At 41.9% G+C, this 11,097-nt stretch overlaps 1 protein-coding gene across 1 annotated transcript in view; it reads left to right on the top strand.

Annotated features, from left to right (window-relative positions):
- Nucleotides 1–11,097, top strand: part of TG (thyroglobulin) — a 157,477-nt gene that overhangs the window by 83,288 nt on the left and 63,092 nt on the right. Inside the window, exons 40-41 of the mRNA XM_051610309.1 lie at nucleotides 4,492–4,651; nucleotides 9,583–9,782. Of these exons, the coding sequence (XP_051466269.1) occupies nucleotides 4,492–4,651; nucleotides 9,583–9,782 (360 nt within the window). The remainder of the gene's footprint in view (nucleotides 1–4,491; nucleotides 4,652–9,582; nucleotides 9,783–11,097) is intronic.

Here is an 11,097-nt window from a genome sequence, read left to right on the forward strand (position 1 = left end):
TTCAAGTTAGAGCCAAGTTTGGATGATTGGCCAAATCCCTGGGGGCCTGGGGTAAAGATGCTCAATAACATGCAAATCCCATTGAAGAGAGGCCCAGAGCACAGGAACAGAGTTTTTCTTTCCACAGTACTGATAATTTTCAGAAGGTGACAGTGGATGTAATAGAAATTTATGAGTCTGTCATACTGCATGGTTAGAAAGAGCTGGTCTAGTGCTTTGCCAGCAGCAGACAAAGTCCCTTGCAGGCCCTTTTAATCACCAGAAAGACCAGCAGTCTGTTTTCTCCCTGCAGCACCAGACTGTCATTTTGTCTTGACTGCAATCATTGCATATTGAAACCATCAGGTCACTGTCCCAGGCAGTTTGCCATCTCTGCTTAAGTGCTGCATTCAAGATGGTTTATTAGAAAGCATTGTATTTTCTGCCATCTGATAGACTAAGTAGGCATGTCTTTTCTTCTTGGTGAGAACTGTCTTTTTTAGAGGTGTAAGGTAGAAGTAGGTCTGAGCAAGCCAGTCAGTTTCACATGGGTAAGTCTGGCCCAAGAGAGAACCAAAACTTCTGTATTTGCAGAAGTAGCTGGGAGCAGAAGGCATGGCATTTTCCTGTTTCACTTTGTTTCAAGGTCTATTTTTTACTTACATTCAGAGAGCTTTAGTTATATATTTTCAGCCCATGGAAAGTTAACTTAGCTAGTAAATACTGAATATAAAACCTCCTGGACAGCAGCTGATGCAGAGGTCATTCAGGAGCATTTTTGAGCCTGAGCCAGAGCACAGTGCAGGTCCTGCTGCCTGCCACCAAGGGACTCTTTAAGTGTCAAGCATTGAAGAAGGTGAATGACATCAGCTCATTTTGCTTCCATAGCTACGTGTACCACATAACTCTCCAAATAAAACTGGCACTTCTGAGGGACTTTTTTCCACCTATAACCATCACCACCTGTCACACTAGCAAAGCTGTGCTTCATCTTGATTTGCCAAGGGTTCAAATGTAAGATAAAAAATGAACCCCCCCCCCCAAATACAAATAGAAAATGTACTCCCTCTCCTGTTCTCACAACCCCTGTATGTGTTTTTCCCATCCTTATCTCATCATTTTTGTTCCACTCAATTCTGTATAGAGCAATATTTTACCATAGTAAAAGCACTTCAGGTTGCCTGGCTTGGTAGGGTTTAAATCTATGGCTGCCAAGTAGCTCATTAAATGTTTTTCTGAATATTATAAAGCCTTTCAGAATTCCATCTGACTTGCAGCTTCCTAGTGCATGCTCAACTTCTCTCCCCCTTGAGGGTTCGCATGTGGGACCTAAGCCCCTCTAGGCATGAGCTGCTGGGCTCCTCAGAAGACATTCCCCTGCCAGCTAAGCCATCTGACTGTGTCCCAGCTGGAAGTCTTTGCACGGATTTTACACCTCAAAATGCAATAGTCTGTTTGGTTTTTTAGCTAAATACTGAGCACAGCCTTGCACTGGGAACTAGCCATGTGGCAGATGTGGCAGCTCTGTGAGAAACATGCTGGCCCCACTTTGCCCAGCCCGCTGTGTGCCCCACATGTGCCCCACTGCAGCCTGGCATGGACACTGGCAGTGCTGGGTCTCAGCCTGATACCAAATGGTAGGGGGTAAAGAGACTGGCTTCAGCAGACTTTGGATCAACTCTTCTGTTTCTCCTCCCTTGAAGCTCTTTTGTCTGGCTGATTTAATTGCAGTAGTTCATTGAATTTGACTGAGAGCAAGACTTGGGGAAAACTCACTTATATTAAGAAAAAAAAAAAAATAATTATCCAGCAGCTAACATATAGGAAGCAATTAATTGGCCACTAAATATGTCTATAAATAGAGAGGTGATATGAAATATCTCATATTATCAGGCATAGTTTAATTATAGCTGAATATAACTGTGCTATGTTGTTAAAATGGCTAACAAGAAATGGGAAGGCAGTGATGTAAAACAGCCTTTGCCTAAAATGCCCAGATCTGTGAGCTCTGAGGTTGAAATCCCTTGGGATTAAAACCCAATTTATCTATTTTTTTCATGATAGGTTACTTTTACATAGGAGATGGATCCATTTTCTTGATCCAGACTAGAAATGGGAACGCAATACCCAGGCAATTGGCACTAGGCACAGCCCCAGTACTAAGTGTTCCCCTGAATTGCTCCATATCTGTTGTACCAGGCTTTATTTTGCCCTTTGAAACTTTTATTTCCCATCTTTGCCTTTCTTAAGCTTTTCATCAGTGGAACATTGGGTAAAGTCACTCAGCGTAATGTAATACACAGGGCAGCTGAAGGTGATGGTGAACAAAGGCTGTGGACATGTGGGAAATGTCTAGTTTCAGCCTCCACCTTAATTATGCTGAGCTGAGGAGAGGGAGCAGGCTCAGCATCATGTTTGACACCATTTGAGCTGACATGGGTCGATGTGGTTGTATTTTAGAATGAATTTCCATGTGAAAACAGTCATTTTTTTCTTTGCTTCCATCTCTCTGTCTGTGCCACGTGCAGTGCAAAAATGGGAACCAGGGACAAGCCACTGTGAATTAGGCAATTTCTATTCAGGAGCAGAAGTTCCTGAAAGAGAGCAGCATGTTTCAGTGCTTGCACTGTCTGGGTTTTTCTTGGTGGCATGATCTTATGTTCACAAGAAGCTCTGAAGTGATTCTCCAGAAAGATAAGTGAGGAATGCACACAGTCATGACAAACTGAGGGCAGTTTGCCTTCTATCCTGTAATTTTGCAGGAGGCTACAACCATCACTTCTCCCTTGCTTCTCCCAGTCACATTTTTGTTGGAGACATCCTTTGCCAGAGCAGATGGGACTGCTGTGTTTAGCTAAGCTGCATCCAGAAAATAGCAGCAACAGAGCCCAGTGCCCTCCAACTGCAGAGAAAAACAAACCTCAAATGTACTTTGATGCTGCTGCAGGGGCCACCAGCCCTTCTTTGAAAAACACCAGCAGCTGCCAAAGCAGAAAGAGGGACAAGCTGGTGTGTGTGACCTGCTGATGAGCAGAGGAGTGAGTACCCTCCTTTAGGATAGTCCCAAAGTGAGCAACAGGGGATAAAAGTACTCAATGGAAAATTGAAGTTACACTCTGAAAAAGCCTTTTAAGCACTGGAGAAGGTTATTCTGCTTTTTGCAGCAAAAAGGAAGGGGGGGGGGGGGGGTTGAAGGGCAAAAACCAAACCCAAACCCCTCCATACATTTCACTGGTATTTGTGCTGAGTGTCATCTTGATAGAGCTGTGAACTCCTGGTAGATGCTGAGCTCTCCGGGACACTTCTGCTCTTGTGCTGCTCTTGCAGCAGCAGCCTGGCTGCAGCCCTGCTGCCTGTGCAGGGGGTGTGCACACAGATGGGATGCTGCTTTGGGAAGAAGCCTCAGTTTCTGAGCAAAATTGGGTGGCTCTGCAAGTAGTGCAAACATGGGCAGCCACCCCTTGTAGCTCCTTCCCATCCCAAGAGTCCTATTGGTCTCTCTCAGGACAGACTCCCTCTGTGCTTCATAGGAGGTGAGTCTGTCCTGTGCAGAGTAAAAGTCTTCTCTGCAGGACACTTCTACATATCTAGTAGGGGAGAATCTCTATGAGGATTGAAGAAGCAATGAGGAGCTCTTGTCAAGTGAGATTTTTGAGACTAGGCAGTGCTTAAGTGCTGAAGACTGGAGAGTAGAAGGCAGCCCTGCATAGCTGTTGAGTTAATCCTAGATGAAACAGTCCAACATGCCATTTTCTTCTGTTTTCCATGTTTTTGAACTTTTCCTGTGTGTCTTTATAAAGCAGACATGTTACAGCAAAGACAAGCCCACCACAGGCTAAATGGCCAGGTCAGCAATATAGGTCTGACTTGAGCTAACCTTGTAGAGTTGTTGGCTGGTGGAACCCAGTGGTGCCATTAAATCTTTATACTGGACCTAGTGTGCTCTTCAATGGCATAGAACTCATTTTGGACAATTTAGCCCTAGAATTTCAGACAGATCATAGAATTATAGAATGTTTTGGGTTGGAAGGGACCTTAATCATCATCTAGTTCCACCCCTACCTGCATGAGCAGGGACACCTCCCACTAGACCTGATTGCTCCAAGCCCCATCCAGCCTGTCCTTGAACACTTCCAGGGAGGGGAAATCCACAACTTCCCTAGGCAATCAGTGAAGAATTTATTCCTAATGTCTAGCATAAATGTCCCCTCTTCCTCTCCCCTCTTCCCCTTGTCCTCTCACTAAAAGCCCTTGTAAAAAGTCTATCCTAGGGACGGACTATGGAAGCCCTATGGGAGAAACCTATGAGGTTTCCCTAGAGCCTTCTCCTCTCTAGGCTGAACAACCCCAACTACTCAGCCTAGAATGCTCAGATATCCTCTCATTATGGTCACTGTTAAAGACCTATGGATGCTTCAGACAATGTTAGTGGGGAAAGACATTTTTGTTCTCATCAGTGACGCACAAAAGTAGTTTGTTGCAGGAATATTAACCTGGTTGTTGTCATGGCAGGTCAAAAACACATCAGTGCTGCTTTTCTTCCACAATGGAGGGAGTTACAGTGCTGAGACAGGAAGGACAACCATAGATGGATCCTACCTAGCTGCCATCAGTAACATCATTGTTGTGACAGCAAACTACCGGTTCGGTGTTTTTGGTTTCCTTAGTACAGGTAAGTCATGGATTTCTAGAACAAATGCAACTATGGGCTAAATGGAATTCTGAAAAAAACCCCAAACAATCCCCCCAAAAAACAAACAAACAGAAACCCTTAAGGGAAGTTATTTTAAGATTTGTGAATCCTGTAATCTTTAACTTTTTTTTTTTTTTTTTTTTTGCAGGATGAGCAGTGGGGGGCAGGGGCAGGAGGGTGGGGAAACAGCCAAGGAATAATGGGAACTTAATCTAAAGAGAAAGGGGAGAGACAATAAAACCCAACCATCTAACTCAAAGCTTTGGCTTGACTTCAGTTTGTAAATGAAACTGTGGATATTAGGTTTTGGAGACACTCAAGGATCTGTCATGAAAATTCCTGCTAATTTCAGTGACCTGTCATTGTGGATATTGTTTTCAATGCATCCAACTTCCAGCTCTTCCATCCATTAGATTTTGCTAATACTCAATTGTGCTTTAACACAATTGACATGTAAAACACACACATTCATGTCTCCCTGCTGATCTTTGGATTATTTTTTTCATTTTGCTTTATATTAGATTTGCCCGCTTAAACAAGTAAGAGACACTTTTCTTTCTGCCATCTTTCATTTCTGTCTGGGGCAGAGGAACCTAATGTAGGGAGCCATGGAGAGAAAATGCAATATCTGCAAGTGGAGGTCTGGCTCCATCAGTCCGGTGGCAATCCTTGGTCTCTCTGGTGGATATTTTAGTACCTATAAAACATTCAGAAGGCTATATTTGCCATGTCTGCAAATACCAGACCTACATACTTTGCCTCATGAGTCTTTTCAGTATTTACTGCAAGTGACACTGACTGGATTTTGCCTTGTTTGGGTTTATAGCTGCAGCTATTGGTTGTTGTTTCCCTTCTGTGTTTTACTGTTCAAAGCTCACTCCCAGCAAAACCTGTTTTTCATTCAGTCACCAGAGAGCTGGCACTACAAGCTCCTTACTCATTTAGGTATGAAGTTGGTAACAGGATGGGGAAAGAATCACTGTTTTTATCAGTGCAAGTCGGATGCTTATGAAAGTGATACCATGGCTTCATTTTGGCTGGAGCCAAAAGCAGGGTGGATCCGTGTGGTGCAGCTTCCATTACGCAACGCTGCCCACGCATCACCCACCACCTCCCCACCTCCCTGCCACTCTCACCTTGGTTTCTTTCTAAGTGGAAACTGCTAGCTGGGCTGAAAGTTACATAGTAATGATACGTATCGTGTATGTATAGGTATGTACTTAGAAATATATAAATAGTAATTTTTATTTGTATGCATTATCAGTATTTGTATGATGGTTCGTAATTGAGGGATCAGTAAAATTCTCCAGCCTCTTTTTCACAGGGGTCTGCACGTGTGTCCCTAAAAGTCAGTGCATGAGCTGCATGTAGTGAGTTTGCGTTCCTGCAAACCTTCAGAGAGGGGTGGTCTGGTACAGCTAAGGAGCGTGTTAAGGGACCTTCTCCTTCTCTGTGCTGTGGAACTGTGGTCAGGGAAAAGTGCAGTCTTTCCTGGCCTCTTCCCCTGTAGGAAATCATTGGTGTGCATTTGGGAAAATGTTCTTGCTCCAGAAGGAACTGGAAGAAGTAGGGAAAGTTCTTTGCAGGAGTCACTGGAGCAAGCTGAGAGCCACATTCATGGGAAGCCCTAAAAATTCCTCTAGTGCCATGATCCTGTGTCTCCTGTAGCCCCTTCAGTCTGTGGGGGTGATGAGACATGGTATGTATGCACCAGGCTCCCTGACAGCATGGGTTTTCAGTGGTACCCATCTTGGTGAGCAATGTTCCCACTGCAAGATCTATTCTTCAGTCCACCCCAGATTGGTGGAATACGTTTGACTGCTTCTGTGCATGACCAGCAGTCACTGGTGATTTTCAATGAAAATTATCAAGGTGGGTAAAATACTTGAAGGGTTTTTCTCAAGACTCAAGTGATATTCCAGGGAGGCTTCCATTCTTACTGAAAGACTTGGACAAATCCTGGACCTTTGGAAGTTTTGCCATCATTTTCAGAGGGTGCAGAAGGTCACCCTTAGGACTGTGGGGACATTAGCAGCAGGAATGTTAGAAGACCTTAAAGCTACAAACACAAGCTATGATCTTGTGAGCAATATTGGTTTCATTGTTCAACTAAGGCAAGTGCTGAATCCTCTCATGTTGACTTGTATAAATTGCAAGACTAGAAATGAAGAAGTAAAATGGAGATTTCTTTTGGGAAGGAAGAGTAGTAAAAAAAAGCAGATTTCCTTTTTTTGTTTGTTTTTGTTTTAGTACTTAATAGGTTTTTTTAGTTCTGTCCTCTCTTTGACAGGGCTTTTGCAAGCAGTAGAGGAGCTCTTACTCTTCTAAGTATACAAGATATTTGATTTAGTTTGCTGTCACCAATAAATGTTGCAAAAAGTGATGTACATTGTTACTACTACTTTCACCTCTCTCTTTGCACCCAGATCAAGTAAGATGTCAGTGATCTGTATGGCAAGAGTATGGAGAAGAGACTAATGGATTTAGGCCTGATTCTTTTAAGAGTCCAAGAAGTCCTATAAAACAGGATTATTTTGATCCTTAAATTTAGCACTATTGTCTCCACTTTAATAACAACAGAAATGCATATTTGTCAGTGTTGGCTTCCATCTGGACACCATTTTCTTTTCATTCTCCTGTGGTCTCCAGGAATGTGATCCTTTCCTGCAAAAAGACCACTCACAAGATTTTTCTCTAGGCCTATCACTCAAGCAGGGGAAAAGATTCCTGGCTGGTACATTTCTTTTGGTGTAACGACTGTGAACGTCTTTACATGTATCTGTTCCCTAATGTGGTACATTTCACAACCTGGCCACGGTTCTTGCCAGAGCAGAAGGAACTGGTTCTATTTCCCTCCTTTGTCTTGTTGTTTAGTGTACTGGGAACGAGGCACATTGTGTGGCTAAAACATTTATATGGATTTCACTTCCTCTAGAGAGGTCCCAAGAGCCTTGCAGCAAGCTCTTGAAATGAGGTTTGCTTTTTAACAGCAGAGAGTGTTTTTATTGCTGGATTGAGAAACCTGGGAACTGGTCATGGTGTGCAGAACAAACTAAAAAAAAAAGCCCTAAAACTTGAGTAGGGAAAGTTCTTCCTCTCTTGCTTCAGTGGTGTGGCTTGGCTTGATCATCTGAAATTATGGCATAGCCACCATAAGGTGGAAGGTTGTAGTTTCTGGAGCCATTTAGTGCCTGGCTGTCCTACTGAAAAGGCACTTATAGTGATGGCTATTGTGATGTGGGATCTGCAAGGCTACCAATAGTCTCCTGTCCTCTATATTCTCTTCTGCTGCTTAAATGGGTCTCTATGATACATCAGTAATTCATTGCAGTAGACACATGGATATCTACTACAGGAGGGACACTTTCAATTGCTCTTTATCTGGGACAGGGCCACCTGTCCACAGAGGGGCAGCTTTTCCTTCCACTGTTTATTTTAATTCCCTAATTACTGAGGCTACCCTTACTTTTAAACTGTACTATTTCATCTTGACAATGGAAGAAACAAATAGTTTCAGCTGTGTTTCTGTTCCTGGCTTTTCTGTCTTGTCTTAGGGTTGTGTTTTTCTTTCAAGTTTTGAATGTGGATTATTTAAAATCATTAAAAATCAACAGCTCATTTTGGATTAAAAAGTAGACAGTGAAGAATAATTTTCTATTTCTTTCTTGGAGACTGTATAGGAATTATTTATGCTTTTGTTGATGTAAAATAAAGCTTGCCTAGGGGGTTGCATCATTAGATGCTTTCAGCATTAGTTTCCTGTTAATCAGAGTTATCAGGTTACCTCTGGCTGGTGTTGAAAAGAAAATAGTCTTTTCAGTTATGGTAGCTAAGGATGGAAAATACGTGATTCATGTTTTTTCTTTTGTTTTAATGAGAACAAAAATAATAACATATACTATTCAGATTTCTATTGGACAGACATAGGTCAATCTCAAAGGATATTTATTGAGATATTATAAATTATACAATAATATCTGTGTGTGTGTAAGGAAATGCAAGATGATGTGAAGTGCAAATGATTGGTCAGACAGGTAAGTGTGAAAGGGATCTAGGAAGCAGAAAGATGCAATTACTTGTACTCCAGGGAATAATCAATTGCATTTGTCAAGCCCATTGATTTTTATTTGTTTACTTTTAATCCATTTTAAGGTCAAGCTACTTATTTAGAAAAAGAATCTCATGGCCTCAGTTTATGAATAATTGGTCCTGGATTCATGTTTCCTTCCACGAGGCATCCAAGTGAAGCTTAGAAGTTTGTGTTGTTTTTCTATAGTCAGGAGACAACTAGACATCTCCAGGCATGCAGCTGATAGGAATGCTAATTATATTGACTTTCCTTGAAGTGTCAGTTCTTGTATTTTATTAACTTGCTCTGGTCTTGTAATGAAATACACTAACATAATGATATGGGGCTTGGACAAAAAGCTCCTGCAGAATGGAATCTAGAGAAGGAGATGATCAGATGTTTTTTAAAGTACTGAGGATTAACCAAAATAGTTTTACTCTCAGTTGCATCCTACTCCAAGTATCGTTGCAGAACATTTTTTTTACAGGTAGAAACCACAAAGTCCTCTACTCTGGCTTATGTCAAGTTTATAATATGAAACTTTTGTTTGTTTGGTTAGGGCAGTCTTACGAAATTATTTCAGGGGCTTAATGAATAAGTGTACATTGTAACTATAGCACTGAGTATTACCTCTTTTAAATTCTTGGAGTGGTAAAAACTGAAATGGAGTCTACTAATATAGTGATGATCTTGGATGAGACCACTTCAGGCTTTCAAGCTCCAGTATCAATTTTGTCAAGGTTCAGCTGCAAGAACTGCTAAAAATGTAACATTTAGTCAAAACTTCAAATGTTTATAGTTTCATTTCTTTTCGGTCCTATTTATTTCTTTTCCACAATAGGTTCTCCTGAGGTGAGTGGAAATGCTGGCCTTTTGGATCAATTGGCAGCCTTGAAGTGGGTGCAGCAGAACATTGGCAGCTTTGGAGGAGACCCAAGCCAGGTCTCTTTAGGAGCCGACCGCGGCGGGGCCGATGTTACCAGCATTCACCTGCTCACAGAGGCAGCAGATATGGGCCTCTTCAGGAGGGTGCTGCTGATGGTAAGTCCCATTCCTGCCACTTTGATTTCTTTGTGAAAGGATGTTGTTACAGACGTGAGGATGTTGCAGTGTGTGGGTGTAGGTTTTATTTCATCCATACCTTGGCAGCACTAATAGGGCTGTTACTGTTCTAGTTATTTTTGATCTCACCTGTTACTGTTGTCTCCAGAAGCTGGATGCTTCTCAAGGGTGTACAAGAGATGCACTTTGATGATTGATTTAGTCATAGTAAGAATCTGGTTTTCGTCACTGTGGTTTTTTGTATACTATATAAATAGTTTTGTTTCATTACTTACAGGTACAACAGGTTAGTTTCCATTCCATAAATGTGGTTGTTGATCAGCAGTTTTTAGAATCTAAAACCAATGAGCCAAACATCCGCGTGTTTTAAGTATCCAATCTTTTTTTCTGATTTAATGACTGATTTTATTGAAAAGAAAAGGCAAGTTTCAGAGAAAGAGTAAAAATCCATTTACCCATGGGCTTGTTTGCTGTCACGTTGCACAATTTTCTCAGTCACCCCTAGTGATCTGCATTTTTACAGCTCTTCCCATGTCGAATCTCAGGACTTTGAGGTCAACTTTGTCAGTTTCAATGCTACCATTGACCTTTACAGCCTCAGATGAGAGCAGTGTGCTCTAAAATGGGCCCTAACCTTCAGTGGATGTTTGTGAAACCAGCAGAGATGGTACTTGCTCTCTCTGCTACCAGTGTCTACTTGGAAACGTAAACAGAGGAACAGAAGTTTTGGTCCAGGAATCTTAGGCCCCAATTAAATAAAATTTTGCTCTGAAATAATGACATCTCTCTTTACTACTAGATTGTTTTCAGTGCCTCCTTGCTCCAGGAAACATAATTTGCTTTTTTCATCCCAGTGTCTCAATAACATTAATTGCTTCACTCTAGTGAGGGAGGCAAGGGAAGTTGTTGAAAATGACTGATTGGTACTTGCTTTTTTGTGTCATTCTCAGATAATTCCTCACACAGTGCCTAGATTTTTACTCAGCTCTTGGCATAGCCGTTAATTTTTAGTAGACCCAGAGTCTATTTCTCTCAGACTACAGTTCCATCCTACTCTTCCTCTGAATCCACAATCCCTTTACTGACTTGGCTTAGGATATGGCCCTGTGAAAGCTGTAACAGGGTGCAGGGCAATTTAATGGTTGAGCAACTGATGAAAGGGAAATTCAAGGACCTCTTTGCTTATCATTATTGCTGGAGTGTGATTCCACCTTGCATATTTTTTTCTATGAAATAAGGCTTGAACTTCTTCCTCCTACATTGAATAGAGGAAAACAGTGGTGAGTGCAATGAG

This window comes from Apus apus, chromosome 2 (assembly GCF_020740795.1).
Source record: "Apus apus isolate bApuApu2 chromosome 2, bApuApu2.pri.cur, whole genome shotgun sequence".
Lineage (NCBI taxonomy): Eukaryota > Metazoa > Chordata > Aves > Apodiformes > Apodidae > Apus > Apus apus.